The 19105-nt window shown below is 44.5% G+C and overlaps 1 protein-coding gene across 1 annotated transcript in view; it reads right to left on the reverse strand.

The window, feature by feature from the left end:
* Positions 1-799: 799 nt before the first annotated feature.
* The window catches only part of SEMA3A (semaphorin 3A), a 193278-nt gene continuing 174972 nt past the window's right edge, over positions 800-19105 (reverse strand). The window contains exons 14-17 of the mRNA XM_083738745.1: positions 17273-17430; positions 13018-13085; positions 4752-4894; positions 800-2410 (exon numbers count right to left, since the gene is read on the reverse strand). Of these exons, the coding sequence (XP_083594871.1) occupies positions 1955-2410; positions 4752-4894; positions 13018-13085; positions 17273-17430 (825 nt within the window). The 3' untranslated portion in view covers positions 800-1954. The remainder of the gene's footprint in view (positions 2411-4751; positions 4895-13017; positions 13086-17272; positions 17431-19105) is intronic.

Here is a 19105-nt window from a genome sequence, read left to right on the forward strand (position 1 = left end):
TGGTGTGGTAGCCTTTTTTGAGGTTTTTGAAGACTTTGGTGGTTTTTGAAGCTTTTCCAAAGTCCGTGCTTCGCAAGACGAAAAAATCGCAAGACGAAAAAACTCGCGGAACGAATTAATTTCATCTTGCGAGGCACCACTGTACCTTTTTAAAGATGCTGCTGGACTATTATATCGTTCCTAATGTAAAACCACGGCTAGTTGGAAATTCTGGGAATGCAAAAGCTGGATGTAGATGGCACAAATTTGCCCATGGAAATAAGTTTGCCAATACTAGTAGGGATAACTAAACTGGGATAAGAGACCCCATATCCAGTAATGAAATATTGCAAAATCTATTCTACTTTTAAGTGAGTGCATTCTGTACTTCATATATCTGTGTGGGCTTGCTTGTGTGTGTGTACAGTCTTTTGGCAACCCGTTATTCTCTGGATAAAGGCCAACACTTTGCTAATCCAGCAGTTTTCAGACCTTCTACTTTTGGGGCATTATTTTCACATAAACTTGAATGCCCTGGAGGCCCTGTTGCATCAAAGAGATTCTGGGGCATGTTCCAATTTGTGTTGTCCACACAACAACCTGGCCCAAGTCTGTTAGGCTTCATGCTTGCTTTCTGTGTCATACATACCCAATATTACCCAGGTGCAGCTCTTCTCATTGAGATACCCTAGACATCTCCAAAGAATACGTACAAGGCACTGCCAGAATGCCATCTGAAAACCACGACATTGACTGTATGAGCAGGTCAGATGGATTCTGCATCTTACAGTGTTGAGTTTTTGCCATCCACATAATGAGGTCATGAGCAGAGGAGATATTTTAATGCTATTCACAGTCTTTTGAAATTAAAAATAAAATATACAGCTTAAGTCAACCAAGTTTCCCTTCATTGCTTCAATCCATTTCTGTTTGTATCAAAGTATTATACAAGCTGAAGTCTTTCATACTGAACAATTAGGGAGGGGGAAAAAAGAAAATCTGTCCATGCAATACAGACTCTTTTGCCAGAAAAAAACTTGGTTTGGAAGGATAAATCAGGTTGGAAGTTACTCATCATAGAGAATGTCTGGCAAGGAGCTGAGTTTGCTGACTGTGTTGAACAAATGTTTGATAACAGACATTTAAAATTGAGCAACAGAAACCTTTGTTTTCCCTATTTAAAATAATTAAAAATTAGAATATTAGAGTACTGTCAGACAAAAGCCTATTCTATTTCCTCCCCCACCCACCCACCAAGAGCTATCTTTGACTGCATATTGGTTGTGGTACATTTAAATAATTGTTTTAATAAAATACATCTTTAGGTCAAAGGTTAGGGGTGTCATCAGTAGTAGGTCAGAATGTTCCGCTTGCTGCTGCTTCAGATAATTAATGGTTCATGGCGCTCCGACTTCAGTAAGCAATCAAGCACAGTATTGATTTCCTTCTTCCAGTACATATCTAAACAAGAGGACTTGTAGACCAGAAAGGGGGGGGGGGGACAAAAAACAGTCATGTGTACAACCAAGTGGGAAGGTGTTCATCAGCTGGATAAAGGTCCATGCAAGTTTTTAGTTAAGTTCAGGAAAATTAGCATGGCTGATGAGAGCTGTACTGCACCTCCCTCTTTTTTTCCTTTTCAAAATGGCAGAATGGCAGGTGACACTTTTATACCTCAAGTCCAAAGGGGATTGCCCAGACAGCCTTGCTGCAGATCCCATGAAACAATAAGTTAGTTTCGGAACAAGCTTATGTCCCCAAAATGCTGGAGAGTAGAGGGTCAGTGGTTTGTGTTTTTTTAAACAAACAAACTGGGTTCATTTCAAACAAGATGGAAATTGTTTGAGCCTGCTAGCTCTTTGTAAACATCCACATAAAATGCCATGGGGAAAGTTCACGTATATTGCATTTTATTTCCAGTTATCTTGTCTATGCAAGTTTCTACTTGGATGAAGTTCCTAGAGGTAACTGTAGCTCAGACACTCCGTGGTGCCCTCTCAAACTCATGGGTCCTCCTATTCCTGCCTTTCTTGTTCTCTTGTAGATGCTTCCACTTGTTTGTGTTCACCTGGGCATTGGCAGGCCTCTGGCGCCGTTGTTTGCGGTCCCTTTTCCACACCTGCTCACAAAACTCATCCATGGTGTTGAGGTTGGGGTGGTTGATGAGCTGCATGAAGTCCCTGTACCAGACCTTCTGGCTTGGGGTCATGCTGTTAGAAGCTTCCTTGATCTTGGAGGTATCTCCTTCTTCCTCTTTATGAAGCAGCTCTTCAAGGTGCTCCGTGTCGATGATCTCCAGGGTCACCTTGAGGAGAGTTTGCATGAAGCCATGCTCCACAGCGTGGCAGAAGTAAATGCCCGAGTCCTTCCGCTGCAAGCTCCGCAGCAGTAGACCTTGCTCTGTCCGGATCAGGCGATCATCTACTTTGATCTGTCAAGGAGGCAAAAAAGGGGGTCACTGTTCTCAATAGTCCTCTCCGGCTCTCTCACAAAGCCTCAACACTGTGTGCCAGCATCGTGCAGTACACTTGGATAGCAGAGGACCAGGATTTGAAACTGTACTCAGCCAAGAAGCTCACTGAACAAGACTTTAGGTGACTTAGCCTCAACTACCTAACAGAGGTGCTTTGATATAAAAACAGAATGCTACTCTAAGGTTTTCTGGAAGGGATGGGGATCCAAATATCATAGAATCCTAGAATCATAGAGTTGGAAGAGACCACAAGGGCCATCGAGTCCAATCCCCTGCCAAGCAGGAAACACCATCAGAGCACTCCTGACATATGGTTGTCAAGCCTCTGCTTAAAGACCTCCAAAGAAGGAGACTCCACCACACTCCTTGGCAGCAAATTCCACTGTCGAACAGCTCTTACTGTCAAGAAGTTCTTCCTAATGTTTAGGTGGAATCTTTTTTCTTGTAGTTTGGAACCATTGCTCCGTGTCCGCTTCTCTGGAACAGCAGAAAACAACCTTTCTCCCTCCTCTATGTGACATCCTTTTATATATTTGAACATGGCTTTTATATATTTGAACGGAGCTTAGGAGATGTGGGGCAGGAGCTGGCGTCCTCTGGTCCAAATCTAGGTCTCTAAGTGAAACCATGTCTCCCACTTCCCCACTGCCAATGAAGAAACAAAAGAACTTTTCAGCCACAGCTTATGTAGTAACGGTACCTGGCCAGAGATCATTTTGGGAGACACGGACTAGTGGAGATACCTGCCTGCCATCTTCCATTTCTTTGCCAAAGGTGTGTGTGTGTGTGTGTGTGTACATTTATAAATAATATATACACAGGAACATACACTGGCTACAATCCTGTGTACACTTACCTGAGAGTAAGTCCCACTTAACCCAGTAAGCATGATTCTGAGTGAACATGTGAAGGATTGCACAAATAATAAAATCTACCAACTTTATCCATGTGGCTAAAGAAGGACAAATGCCAGATGCTATTTCGTATCATGACAGAGCATGCTCTATTCTTCACACCCCCCTTTTTTTGGGGGGGGGACACCCAACCCTCAAATAATGAGCTTTTAGAAACTTAACCATACAAAACCTCTAGCTGTGAATAAAATATGTCCTTTGGATTCTTCATGCAAAATAAGATTTAACTTTCTTTCTTTCTTTCTTTCTTTCTTTCTTTCTTTCTTTCTTTCTTTCTTTCTTTCTTTCTTTCCTCTCCCCCACCCTCAGGTGGCATCTAGCCAGCAGGGGAAAGGTTATTCTGTTAAAAATGAGGTGATGAAGTGGCCTTCCAGACTTATAGGATGTCTACATTCCTACTAATCCCCCAGAGCACCTGGGGAAATGAAAAGCACAACCATATTATTATATAGGTAACTGTGCAAGGGCAGGAGCGGAGACACCGAACTCCTCACTTAACCATTTCCGTCTATAACGGCCAGGAAAGCTTTTTCTTTCCATGGGGATTACTTCAGAAGCTAAGCATCCTCATGAGGGTCTCAGGACCTCTTTGTTGCTGCCGCTGCAAGGTGCAAAGATGGCGCAGACTGAGGATACGGGAAAAGCGTTGCTTTGAGCTCCTGAGGTGAAGATCATCATGGAAGCAAAAAACAAATGACCACCATGGAGGAATGTTAAGAGCTTACACTAACAATGGGTTTAGCGCAGCAGCTGAGTCCCTGAGCTCAAGCTATTTACCTCATAAGGATGGGAGAGTCTGGCTCTCTAGACATCTTAAAGCTGTTGCCCACCTAATCACTGTTCCTTATGAGGTAAATCTTGGGCCTTGAGGCAGGGATATAGAAGCTGCCACCTCCCAAATGCCTCCACAGTCTCTCCTAAAACTGGCAGGTTTGGAAGCAGCCCAATTTCTTTGAGATGTTTCCACACCCAACTCTTCTGCTTTCTTGGGGGGGGGGGAGAGTGAGCAAGAAGCAGGACAGGGGGAGGAATAAAACTACAAACTTGTGCCTTGGTCATTTCAGACAGAAGATGGGGCCCCACAAAACTGAATTTTGCTTTATGTATATTTATTTTTTTAAAGGGCCCAGCAACATGTCAGTGAGAACGCTAGACTATAGCCTTTCTCACTGACATTTCATCTATGTAGAGGGTTTTTTTTGGGGGGGAGGGGTGTTGTTGTTGTAGTAGTAAGCAGGAACATTTTATCATGTGAGTCCTGCTGCTACAATCCTGAAGTGGTACGGCTGAGACCCATGGGTCCCAGATTCTTGAGAACTGGGCCAGAGAGACTGAACAGGCTTTTGAACCAGAAAGTCCTGGGATGCACTTTCAAGAGCCCATACCTCTTCCTTTCGGTCATCATTTTGCTTCTGGAATTGCCAATAGACCAGAGCACGCTGAGATTTGGGGCTGCATTCCAGGAAAGTGCTGCTGTTCTCCACTCCGTAGATGATCTTCTCTTCCAGCCCATGTCCACTTGGATTATCTGCAGGGAACAAGGAAGGAAAAACAAGGACACCTGAATGTTACTAGAAGAACTGAACGTCAAGCCCTGGACCGACTCTGCCCACCCAGGCTGGCCGCTGCATCCTTCTGGGCAGGAAGGAGTAGAAAGGGCTTTCTGGTCCAGCTGAGACTTTCTTGACCAATGAAGACATCTGGTGCGTCCCTGTTTTTGGAGAAGGGCTGCAGCACAGTGGGACAGCTTGGCAGGCGCAAGCTCCTACGTTCAGTCCCAGACATCTCCAGGTAGGTCTGAGAGAGACAGCCACCTTAAATCCTGGAAAGCCACTGCAGATCAGAGCAGGTGATACAGAGTGATATGGAACTGACAGTCTGACTCAGGATATGTACAGATTAGCGGTTCAAAACACAGCAACGCTGTTTCAAGTTGCATTAGCCTGCTGCTGGTGTGTACACCAGAGCGGGGATGTCTCCACCTGATGCACATTACCTTCTTGGCTTCTCCACCCCTGTAACCTCCCCAGCTGTCACCTGTGCATGGGCAGCGACTGTCTCAAACGTACACACCTGGGCTTAACGGAACATGGCTTGAGTTTCCCTTTCGGGCTGAAGCTGGTTTGAGGGAAACCATCTAAAACAGTAGTATTTCTCAATAAACTACAGAGAAATGTCATGTGTAGACCAAATCCTGAGCCAGCAGTGGGAGTAGACTGGAGCCAGGGGAAAAGACAACATGGTGCACAGCCTCCGGGTCATGTATCTCCCTGGTCTTGCCTCTTCTTCAGTCCTGACTCGCTCTTTGGGCCCAGCTATTGGCTTGTCACTGAGCTTCTGGTCCTGGGGCACCTCAGGCTGACATGGTCCAGCCCTGACCTTCCTGAATTTGTGTCCCAGAAGGGAGAGGGGAGGGAGTGCATGATCCCAGAGGATATTTTAACTCATTTATGTATTACTAAACCATCAGGAATGACTGCACTAGTCCTAAGCATGCTCTTTTCTTAAATGGGAGTCTATTATTTAAAAAAACACAAAAAAACACCCCACATACTTGGGCATTAATTAATTATTATATGACAAAGATTTTTAAAAACAAATATATTAATTCATGGCACAAGTTGACTCACTTTATCCCTTAGTTTCATTTCATTGGCTTAAAAGATGAGATATTTTTTCAAATGGGTGAACAAGTTTTCAATAGTTTGGGTGTGGTGTCAGAAGATCTAGTTGTGCCTCAAGAGGTCTATGATCTACTTCAACATAAAGCCATAAAATGTAAGGCTTTCAAAAATAAAATAAAATACCGAAGTGTGTTTAGGTTATACGGCACTGCAGTTTGCTGCTGCAGCTGTTAATGACCAGAAATCTTGTTTTTGTGGAAACAGTATTCAATTAATCATTTCCTCTTGTAAGCCGTAATAATTTATGGAAACATAACAAGCCTAATAAACCAGACCTTGAGGACGAGTGAAAGAAAGTGAAATAAGTTACTTCCTTTTTGTAACAACATTGTTTCCAAGTTATCCATCAATTTGCAAGAAATGTTGGCTTGCCTTTGGATTTATATGGCAGTTGCTTCTGCTGCAGCACCAAAAAGGCATTAAGGTCTAAGATTTCAAGACTTCATTTTAACCGCCCCCCTCCTTTAAAAATGGGATTTAAATTGCAATAGCCCAATAACTATTGGGAGCAAATACACAAGAAAGGATAAGCAAAAACAGAAAGGCTGGTTTACACCGCGTGCTGTATGTTTTTCTACTTGCGAAATAGGTTGCCCAAGAAGGAGGACAATTACCTCCTTACGCCAAAGCATGAAAACTGCTTCCGAGTCCACAATACTAGCCCTCTTGGGCAAACATTTTGAAAAGGTGTTAATGTTCATTTCCCCTCTGCTCATGGCTCTTAGACTGCCACAGACGGCACATTGTTAGACGAGAGCCCAGGAAAATAAATGGATTGCTCTAAAGTGTGTCATGGGATTGCTGAACATTTTTTGTGCTGCAACGGGCAACACAGCCCACAGCAATGCCCAAGGGTGTTTAGATCGCACAAGTTTACTTTGATTAAGATTGGTCTTTTTGGTGGGGGGGGGGTTGCTTGAGGTTCAGACTCTACAGAACCCCATTTTTGTTTGTTTGTTCTAGAAATGAGGAGTATGTGGCTAAGAGCCTCTTGCAATGTAATCCATTGTCAAGTCTTGTTTGACTTCATTTTGGCTGTGCACTAATCTAGCAAACAAAAAGCTGTTTGCTAAACTGTGGTGCCAAAAGGAAAAAAGCTGGCAGGCCAGTTGCTCTGATGTTGACACAGGAATCGTACATTAACGACATGCAGCCATCCAGGCGCAAGTGTGTGGGGGTGTGAAGAAAATGAATTATGACCACGCAGCTTGTAAAAATGAAATATCAAGTCATCAACAGACACCAAATCAATAAGAAATGAATTGTTCCGGTTTTCTTTTCTCTTTGGGTTGTGATAACTTGATTCCCAGCAAGTAAATGGAATACTCCCTCAGTAGAGGGATGAGCAGGAAGATCCATTCTGACTGCAAGAAGATCAAACCTATCCATGCTGAAGGAAATCAGCCCTGAGTGCTCACTGGAAGGACAGATCCTGAAGCTGAGGCTCCCATACTTTGGCCACCTCATGGGAAGAGATGACTCCCTGGAAAAGACCCTGATGTTGGGGACACGGGTGGCGCTGTGGGTTAAACCACAGAGACTAGGGCTTGCTGATTGGAAGGTTGGTGGTTCAAATCCCCGCGACGGGGTGAGCTCCCGTTGCTCAGTCCCTGTTCCTGCCAATCTAGCAGTTCGAAAGCACGTCAAAGTGCAAGTAGATAAATAGGTACCACTCCAGCGGGAAGGTAAACGGCATTTCCGTGCGCTGCTCTGGTTCGCCAGAAGTGGCTTAGTCATGCTGGCCACATGACCCGGAAGCTGTACACCAGCTCCCTTGGGCAATAAAGCGAGATGAGCGCCGCAACCCCAGAGTAGATCACGACTGGACCTAATGTTCAGGGGTCCCTTTACCTTTACCTAGGGGGATGAGCAGAGCGACTTTTGAGTTTCATCTTAGAAATGGTTCTACTTGAGAAGTGTTGTGTCAGGGTGTCAGAGCTGCCTCTAGGTCCCAGCTCACAGAGGACCAACGCCAGGTTGATGTAATGTACAAAAGTCTTTATTGAAGTTTAGTTTCCATTTCAACGCCAGAGCGTGCAGCCCTACGTCTTAGACCTTAGATCGGCGAAGTCCCGTCTGAATCACCACCCCTTCCGCACCAGTTTAAGATCCTAGCCCTGCTCCACCTTCTGCGCTGTTCTCTCCTCCTCTGGGTCCTCCTGCCCGCTGGGGCATTGCCCTTTCTGGACTCTTCCGACGCTGAGTCGCTCAGCTCCTCCCCCTTCTGTGAATCTTCCGATTCGCTGGAGAGGCTCATGGAATCCCTCGGACTACTTTCATCTCCTGCGCTCCCCTCGGATTCCTCCCCCTCGCTCTCCATCTCCTCTCTTCCCTGTGCCTCTGCTCCTGAACCCCTGACACAGGGGATTGGGAATGAACAGCAACATGAAAAACTTTATTTCTAATGGCAGCAGAACAGAGTCTTATTGGGCTGTGTACACTCTACAACTTTAAATCACATCCAGAGCACATATGGGCCCAATAGTTTGTTAAGGGTTGCAGGGAACTGTGACTTTGTGGTGGATAAACTACAATGACCAGATTTCTTTGAGTGGGTGGGAAGTGTGCTTCAAATGTGCTTTGAAAATATTGTGTCTACACAAGGCCTGGCTGTCTGCCCATTCCTGTTTACTCTCCATCCAGTGTGCTCCCGCTCTTGGTTTGGGAAGTAGTGTGTGCAAGACATTAGTCACAATCTATATCTGTGGTGCTGGAGGAGACTCTTGAGAGTCCTATGGACTGCAAGAAGATCAAACCTATCCATTCTGAAGGAAATCAGCCCTGAGTGCTCACTGGAAGGACAGATCCTGAAGCTGAGACTCCAGTACTTTGGCCTCCTCATGAGAATAGAAGACTCCCTGGAAAAGACCCTGATGTTGGGAAAGATGGAGGGCACAAGGAGAAGGGGACAACAGAGGACGAGATGGTGGGACAGTGTTCTCAAAGCTACTAACATGAGTTTGACCAAACTGCAGGAAGCAGTGGAAGACAGGAGTGCCTGGCGTGCTCTGGTCCATGGGGTCACGAAGAGTCGGACACGACTAAATAACAACAAAGAACATATTTATCCTGTATCTGTCTCGCGTTTTTTTTCTATTGCATGCACATGAAGGATTATCTAATGAGACTCTATGTATAGCATAAAACCAGGAATAGCTGCATCTCTCCAGTAGAGGGCAGTGCTGCATAAGATCAAAAGCTGTATTTTCCACTCCTGTACTGTACTGGAATGTGAATAATTGGCAAACTGGGGAAAATGGTTTATGTCCCATCCTGTGCCTGGCCTGGGAATTTTAAATCAATAACCATATACTTTATAGTGCTATTTAACTGCCCCAATACAAGCAAAATGAAGAGAGACAAGCAGCTATCAATCAACTAACCAGAGTGAACAACTGTAGAACCAACAAAAAGGTTGCTGGTTGGTTTAACCAAGTCGTCCCAGTTAGGCTGCAATTCTCTAGGCTCACTTTCCTCATTTAATTCAGTGGACTTACTTCTGAGTAGGCGAGCACAGAACTGCACTGTAAGTGATTTTATACGGCCTAGGATCCTTGTACCTATGGGACCACCTCTCCCAGTATGCCCCACAGAGGACCTTAAGGTCCATAAATAGCAACACCCTAGAGGTCCTGGGCCCTAAGGAAGTCAAATTAGCCTCAACCAGAGCCAGGGCCTTTTCAACGCTGGCCCCGGCCTGGTGGAACCCTCTGCCTCATGAGACCAGGGCCCTGCAGGATCTGATCTCTTTCCGCAGGGCCTGCAAGACAGAGTTGTTCTGCCTGGCCTTTGGCTTAGAATCAGTTTGATTCCCTCCCTCTCTTTCTTTTTCCTTTCTCTTCCTGTGAAGAGGCTGCATCTTAATGTTTTAATGTTGTATTTTAATCTTGTTTTTTTAAAAAATTGTATTTTAATCAACTTGTTTTTATTATTGGTTATTAGCTGCCCTGAGCCCGGTCTTGGCTGGGGAGGGCGGGGTATAAATAAATTATTATTACAGTGATACCTCTAGATACAAACAGGATCCATTCCGGAGCCCCGTTTGCATCTCGAGGTAAATGTATCTAGTGATGGCATGTCTGCACACGCACGCATCGCTTATCACCGTTTCTGCGCATGTGCGTGACGTAATTTTGAGCGTATGCACATGCGTAAGCGGAGAAACCCGGAAGTAACGCACTCCGTTACTTCCGGGTTGCCGCGGAGCACAACTCGAATGTGCTCAACTCAAAGCGTATTTAACCCGAGGTATGACTGTTGTATGACTACTACTACTACATGGCTTGGTGCCAAGGAAGCTCGCTTCAGAGGGGACCATCTTCCTCATAAGGTGGTGGACGAGGGCATTTCTTCCTCCAGAGAGGAAGGCCTGACTGCATCATTCAGTGTCCCACCCTTTGCAGATACGAAGGGTGCAAGTTCAACATGCATTGTAGAAGGCTGGTGTCAGGGAACTGACATCGGAGACAGGAGTGGAGGCAGGGCTCCCAAGCAATGCCGGAGAAGGGCCAAGCAGGGAGAGAGGGGACTCAGCAGCTGGGGAAGGAATTAAGCGTAACACCAGGGATAAAGGGGGGCGGATGGGGGAATCGGAGAGAGGACTCTTCGCTGGAGACCAGCGGGGAGAGCACAGGTCCTCCGCTACCCACACCCACCCTGCGCAGAAGACTTCCGGGCAGGGAAAGTAGGCGTAGACTTGGCGTCAAAGAATTTCTTTGCTGGAAGAAATTCAAGAAACGCCCACTGACGGATTCTGCTAGCAACTGAACAGCCACGAAGTGAAGGGGCTGTCCAGCCAGGAAAGGTTTAACTAGGCTACCTAGCCAGGAGTGGCGGCAACTTACGCATGAGCAACCCCATATAACCATTACAGCTGGCATCAACAAAGCCTACAGACATGCAAAGCCGCCTTCAATGCCAGGTCGGGCCACTGTCCTATGCAGCCCAGAAACACCCTCTCAGAAGAGCAGCATCACTCCAAGATTTCATGCAGAGATCTTTCCCATCCTTGCCTCCTTTTCACTGGAGTTGCCAGGAGTTGATCCTATGACCTTCCTTCTGCAGGCAAAGCACGTGGAGGAACTTTGCCACTTCCTAGTTTTCCATCAGGCAGTGGGGCTCATTTTAAAGTCAGCGTTATGGCTGAACATAATGAACTGCTTAGAAATCGTTTCCTCATCATGGGCTGCAAATCAGCCTAACTCCTTAATAATGCAGAAATCAGGCAGCTCTAAAGCAACATCTTGAGCAGTCAGGACGGCATTTTGGCCCGTGAAGAAAATTCACAAAACATATATGGAAATTATTAATACTCCAGCCATAAAAAGGTGAAAAACTCTGGCTTTGGGGCTACAATAACCTGGTTATACCACCTTAACAAAGTACAAGATTTTTGTACTATCGGCTTATAACTAAGGCAACTGAATAAAGCAGATGCCCATAACCAGCATGTTTACTTGGAAGTAAGTCCCACTGAATTAGGTGGGGCATGTTCCCAGATATGCATAGAATTGCAGCAACTGAATCGACTTACTCCTAAGTAAACATAAACCTGGAGGAGACTCTTGAGTCCCATGGACTGCAAGAAGATCAAACCGACCCATTCTTAAGGAAATCAGCCCTGAGTGCTCACGGGAAGGACTGGTCGTGAAGCTGAGGCTCCAATACTTTGGCCACCTCATGAGAAGAGAAGACTCCCTGGAAAAGACCCTGATGCTGGGAAAGATGGAGGGCACAAGGAGAAGGGGACGACAGAGGACGAGATGGTTGGAGGGTGTTCTCGAAGCTACCAGCATGGGTTTGAGCAGACTGCAGGAGGCAGTGGAAGACAGAAGTGCCTGGCGTGCTCTGATCCATGGGGTCACGAAGAGTCGGACACGACTAAACGACTAAACAACAACAAACATAAACCATTTCTCCACATTGTAATGCAACCCCATCCAGTTTGCATTTATTAACCAAAAGATACGTACAAAATTGCATGTATTAGGGGAAAGCTTGCAGGGGGGAAAAAAGTTTATTAGTAAAATGAATGAGCAAAAATTTAGTAAGGTATAAATTAGGGCACTTACACTTACTTACAGCACAATAGTACTGGTAAGTGTGTCTACTCAGAAGCAAATTCTTCATATTCAATAGGAGTTATTCCTACATAAGTATATCATAGAATCATAGAATTGTAGAGTTGGAAGGTGTCCTGAGGTCATCTAATCCAGCCCCCTGCAGTGCAGCCATCACAATCAAAGCACTGCAGCTTTAGGCTACAATTGTACACACATTTACTCGAGAGCAGGGCTTTTTTTTTCTTAAAAAATGTTTATGGGTACTCTCAGGGTCGGATCTAGGTTTGATGAGGCCCTAAGCTACTGAAAGTAATGGGGCCCTTTATATGTCCAGCTGTCCTTTGTCAACAACAAATTGTCACTGATTTTTGTGTTGAATATATGCTATATGGTAGTTTATGGACCTAATAGGTATCTAAAGCCGTTTGCCACTCCTGCTGTGTGTAGGTTTTATTTTATTTGTTTTTTATCTTATATTTTAGAAATGTACATCCAGTTTTTTTCCCCTTTAAATTTTTTTGGGGCCCCCAACAGAGTGGGGCCCTAAGATATAACTTGTTTAGCTTATACGTAAATCCGGCACCGGGTACTCTCATTTTGACTCAAGAAAATCACCATTTTATAGTTCAAATCAGGGAAAAATAAATACAAAAGTACAAAGATTCACAAAATGTTTAGGGGTATGCGTACCCCTGCGTACCCCCAGAAAAAAGCACTGCTTGAGAGTAAACCCTTTTGAACTCAGTGGGCTAGACTTCCAAGTAAGCATACATAGGAGGCTGTTATGCTTGTTTTCCTAGAGGTAAAGAGGTAAAGAGGAATAGATTTGCTCTGGTTCCATTCCTGACCCTTTCCTTTGGCTGAGTAAGGTAATGATCAACCATCTTAATGATCAACCATCTTACCATGATGCTGTAAGTCAGAGCAGTGAGTCAGAGGGTCACCATTTCGGATATCTTGTCGTCTAGTGCGTCTAAAGGAAACATATTAGAGGAACCAGTAAATCTCCATTGCATTCATTCACTGTATTTTTAAATATATATAAAAGCAATGACAAACCTAGACAACATCTTAAAAAGCAGAGACATCACCTTGCCGACAAAGGTCTGTATAGTAAAAGCTATGGTTTTCCCAGTAGATATGTATGGAAGTGAAAGCTGGACCATAAATAAGGCTGATCGCTGAAGAATGGATGCTTTTGAATTCTGGTGCTGGAGGAGACTCTTGAGAGTCCCATGGACTGCAAGAAGATCAAACCTATCCATTCTGAAGGAAATCAGCCCTGAGTGCTCACTGGAAGGACAGATCCTGAAGCTGAGGCTCCAATACTTTGGCCACCTCATGAGAAGAGAAGACTCCCTGGAAAAGACCCTGATGTTGGGAAAGATGGAGGGCACAAGGAGAAGGGGACGACAGAGGACGAGATGGTTGGACAGTGTTCTCAAAGCTACCAGCATGAGTTTGACCAAAGTGCAGGAGGCAGTGGAAGACAGGAGTGCCTGGCATGCTCTGGTCCATGGGGTCACGAAGAACTAAATGACTTAACAACAACAAAAAGAGGGGGAATACTTTAGAAGGGCAGCCTGACCCACAGAAACTGAGCTGGTGAAGATTTTCTTGGCTTAAAAACAATTTGGGGAAATCCTGCTGGATGCCTCTGTCAGGAAAGCAAATGGGTCAAACAGACAACGCTAGGGATTATTATTATTAGTTATATTCAGAGAGAGATGTCACCCAGAGATATGGATGCTTGAAGGAAATGATCCATTCCTTTTGTGAACAACAATCCAAACCATTTTCTGACAGTGTTCGCATTCAGAAGTCAATAATTCCAACCCAAGTGAGCATTGTTGCTGCAGTAGCCAAGGCCCTGAGGGGTATTGATTTCAACTAAATTAAGTGTCTGAGATGCAGGCAGTTGGATTCAGGAGAGTTTGGCGTGCGCACCAGGGAGCCATGGCTTCCTTCAATCTAGAGTACGGCCATGTGCACACAATGCCATTAAAGCACATTCAAAACACATTCCTTCCCTCCAGTAATTCTGGGCACTGCCGCTTTCCCCTCTCAGAGTTACACCTCCTAGCAACCTGTAACAAATGACAAGCACACAACTCTTTGAGGTAAATAACACGCTTCAAATGCGCTTTCAGTGTGTGGCATGTATGCAGCCCAATCTCAAATGCAGCATCTTCTCGGAGAAAGTGAGATCAGCCAAGATTTCTCTAACTCAGTTTCTTTAGATTATTCCATTTCATCAACAGAGATTTAGAGGTATCCAGGCTACGGGTAGCTAACCCCTGGCCCAGGGAAGATCCACTCCCTCAAATGGTTATTCCCTCTTCTTGGTAACCAAAACCCCACTAGTTCTGATGGCAACAAAATCTTTTTTAAAAATTAAGTAGACACAGTGCAAATTAAACCTCCCGATGACTGGGAAGGGGGCAATAACTGTCCTCTTCAGATGATCTGCATGGATCAACTGGGAGTGTGGGGGGGGGGGGACTGTGAGCCTGTGTGGGACACCCATTTCTGGCAACACCTGCTGCTGGAATGTGACCAAGGGAGGCTGCCAAAAAAGGCTAAGCATCTCCATTCTAGACTGCTATGTACATAAAGGTAAAGGGACCCCTGATCATTAGGTCCAGTCGTGACCAACTCTGGGGTTGCGGCGCTCATCTCGCTTTATTGGCCGAGGGAGCCGGTGTACAGCTTCCAGGTCGTGTGGCCAGCATGACTAAGCCACTTCTGGCAAACCAGAGCAGCACACGAAAACGCCGTTTACCTTCCCACTGGAGTGGTACCTTTTTATCTACTTGCACTTTTACATGCTTTTGAACTGCTAGGTTGGCAGGAGAAGGAAGCGAGCAATGGGAGCTCACCTCATCGCAGGGATTCGAACCGCCAACCTTCTGATCGGCAAGCCCTAGGCTCTGTGGTTTAACCCACAGCGTACATGCCATACCTTTAAAGCATGCCTCAAGTGTCCTGGGAACTGTAGTTTGCCCCTTGCAGAGCTACAATTCCCAGCACCCTTAACAAATGGCACTTCCCAGGATTCTATGGGAGAGAAAAAATGTGCATAAAAGGTATGAGTTAATAGTTATTCAGTATGGCTTGGCCACCAGTTTGGTGATGCAGGACAATGAAGTACTGATGATTAGAGTCAGAATTTAAGTAAACCTCAGGTGCTTGGGTTAAAAAATCTAAAGCAATGCTTGCCACAGAATAGGATGAATTATATGTCTTGGTTAGAACATTAGGTTAAAAACCAGTTAGTGGCTTGAATCAGTACCAAAATTATTATTACAACTCATAGCAACATGACTTTAAGCAATACCAAACCACTTACTGGATCTCTCTTTCTTTGCTTTAATAATGTTTTGTACCTTTTCAAAAAGAAAATCTTCACTGTAGAAAGGAGAACTATGTCTGTGTTTGCTTTGTCCACTTCCTTTGTATCAAAACAGTAGTGGCAAAAAACTCCCTGTTGAACCCATGGAAAAGAGATGCTTTTGAGCAGAAGAAAGAACAGGGCAAACAAAGATGTTGTGAAGAGGCTGAACACTTCGCTTGGAGAAGAAAAGAAACAGCGAAGGAAGAAGGAGTCAGACAAGTGGGTTGTGGGGGAGAGAAAAGAGGATTAGGTGTCTGAACAATGATGGAACCAAAGATGCTGGCATCACGGAAGCAGAAGTCAAGGAGCCAGGAAAAACCCTCACATTTTTCACCCCTGGCATCTGTTGTATTCAGTGAAGCTTCTTTGGATTTAGTCAAAATGTAAAAGATATTAGGTAAATCTAAAAGATATATTAGACTATATTCAGTCTAAGTACTACTTAGACCCACTGAAATTCATAGACATGGCCACCTTAGGCCCGTTGCTTTCAGTAGGTTTGCTGCTGAAACGTAGCTGAATACAACCCAGTGGCTTTTCAGATCAGTGAGCTAGGGTTATACCCATTGATCTAGTCCTACTCACAAATATGGGGAAAATTTATACTAATTAGGAAACCTGCTAATCTAAATCATTTGTAGGCTCAATATGAACAAACTGCAACAAAACATGTCTCTCCCATATCAGTCTCTACTGACACATCAGGTGCTGCAACCTCCCAATGATTTGACTTCACCTCCAAAGGCAGACTTCTCCATTGTCTCTCAATACAGATGGATGCCACCATGAATAGTGTGTTCAGGAATTTGCTTCAGCACAGGAAGGCTTTATCTTTGGAAATTCTCAGGGACTTGCATGAGGGGTTGATCCAATGTCCTCAGGTACACAGACTCCTCTCCAGATAGTTGTATGCTTAGGTCTGAAGATGGTTTCTAAGTGAAATGTCTGAGTGATCTGGAACCCTGACAAGACAGAGTTCCCAGGTGTCCAACAGAGCATGCTCAGAAACAGTCTTCAGACCTTTGCACTAAACATGCAAAGACCAGAAGTGGAGCCTGCGCAGCCAGACTCATTGGCGCAATACTTCAATGTGCACTCCTGACTCCATTCCCAGGTGAAGCCTTCTTGTGTTCAGGTGAACACCTGAATGTGGCCACAGTCTAAGCCAGGAGTTCCCAAATTGTGGTGGTTCATAATGTGTCCAGGGATCAGTGGCTGAAGATGCACACTGAATATTTATATTGATTATTAATTGCATGTTCACTGTGTTGCTTATTTCTACGCATTCTTCTGTGGAAATCCCGTTGTAGCGCAATAGAATATAAAAAATAAAAACGACAATTAAAAATAGAATAAGAATCATACAGCACTTAGCACAGCACACTGCTACAATGGGCTGAAAAATCATGAAGCAAACTGCCATGGTTTTTTTTTTTTGGCAATTTTCATGTGGTCCGCCAGGGGAAAGTTTTGGAACCAAGGGTCGGGTATCACTTGAAACCCGTAGTGGAAGATGGGGCTGCTGCACTCACCTGACTGCTGGTCACAGGGCTAAGTGGTGGTCAGGTGGAAAGCCTGATGGATTGGCTCCACCAGTGCATTTGCCTCATGCCATGCCACACACACCCCACAGCAATGCAGGTGGCCGACAGTCAGGTGTGCGCTGCTGCCCCACCATGGTGCCCACTACTGCTTGAAACCGTCACTTAAGGAATCAGGTGAGGACCTTGAAGGAGTAGTGGAAAGACACTCAAATCCAGCCTTACCTCTTAGCGGTGGGGAAGTAGCGAGAGCACGAGGCACCATCCCAGGCGCAGTATGGGTCCCTAGCAAGGCAGCACTCTGCACAGGCTTTACCATACACATCGCAGCGATGCAAGGGAAGCTGTGAAACGCCAACAGCTGAGCCAATGTAGAGCTGTTGCTGTTTGTGGCAGGAGAGAGAGAAAGAGAAACATGGTAAGTAAGCCTGTTTCGTTCAAGAAGAATCTCCTTCATTTATCTCTCAGCACTTTTAGCACTTTCAACATGCCGCACAAGTTCTAAAATTCAGAGTCATTCGACTCTTGCTTCTTCTCTTTGTTAAGGATCAAACTGGTTAAGAAATTCCATTTGTGTGGATTCCAGTGTGGACTGACCTGTTTCACTCTTCCCAGACTAATGTGTGGACCACAATTCTTGGCTCAAAACGTTTTAGGATAAAACATATTTAGAAATGCATCCATTAAGATAAAATTATTTCAATATGCATACTGCAATAGGATATGTAATTACAACTGTATTTAAATAGTCTTTTAAAAAAATCAAATAGGATTTTGCATGCATTTTTTTTAATAAAAAAAAGGGTAAGTTGCAGATAAATACAGAAACAGGATGGAATGGACGTTTAGGAACAAATATATGCAAATTTGATACAGACCAGAATCCATCTATCTTTATAAAGGAATCTCCCATAGGGAGAGTCATAATTTCCAGCTGTGCCTAAAGTGCTGCAAGGCCCTTTTTGAACATTACATCATGCAGCTGAACATGGGGATGTGGATTCCTGTACATACCAGTTCCCACTCCACATTTCCATAGTCCACACCTGCCTATCTGCCCATCCTCCCTTCCAGGTCAACTGAATCCTGAACACCACCTCCAGCCTGTCAAATTAAGGTTCCTCCTGCACGGCAAGGCCCTTTGTTGTTGTACCTGAACTATCACAGAAGCATCAAGCGTTTCATGAACTTGATTCATTTGGAAGGTTAACTAACAAGAGTCTTCTGCCACCACCTGATTAAGCAGAAAAACCTGGAGAAAAACATGCTGCCTCGACCCTGGAGGTCTGCAACTGCCCCTCTGCTCGCACAGAGCATCTGACGGCACAAGCTCCTCTGTTTGCTTCAGTGGGGAGGGAGGCAGCCAAGGGATGAGTTTTGGGAGGCTGCTTTGATTGTTATCTTTTGCTCTGCACAGGACGTAAAGTTCATCACGTCACTCCATGAAAAGCCCCGAGTTCACAAAGAACAATGCATTAAATATCTAAAGCTGGGAGTGCTCAAGAATCAGGAATCAACATGCTCTCAAAAACGCCTCTAATTCAAAGATGCAATCAATGCCAGAAGCTTGTCATAGTGCATCACCTACGTGTATTGTTTTTTTCCCCTCCTCCCTTCACTCGGGGCTACAACAACACTTTATAGGCTTCACTTTACTTGAATAACTTAGCTAGAGAAAACTTTTAATACTGTAAATTTGTTTTCCGAGGGATCAGGGAGAATTGTAATCCCTCCTGAATACATAAAGGGGCCTTTGATCGAGAAGTTGTGCTTAAATGCATGGTTCATTATACAGTGCAATCTGCTCCTTTATAAAGAATGTACTTGTAAAAATAATCAAAAGCAGAGCATTCTGGTACCATATGAATATATATATATATATATATATATATATATATATATATATATATATTGACAGCTTTGTTTTGAAAATAGTTTTCTCTATAATAGCACATTCTTTTAAATCTCCCCCTACCCCTTGTTGTTTTAGGTGATAAACTGTGCGAGGGAAGTGGCCCCAAACAAAATATTTCATGTCAAACTCATTCATTTTAGGCA

Source organism: Podarcis gaigeae (genome assembly GCF_964106915.1).
Source record: "Podarcis gaigeae genome assembly, chromosome: 5".
Taxonomy (NCBI): domain Eukaryota; kingdom Metazoa; phylum Chordata; class Lepidosauria; order Squamata; family Lacertidae; genus Podarcis; species Podarcis gaigeae.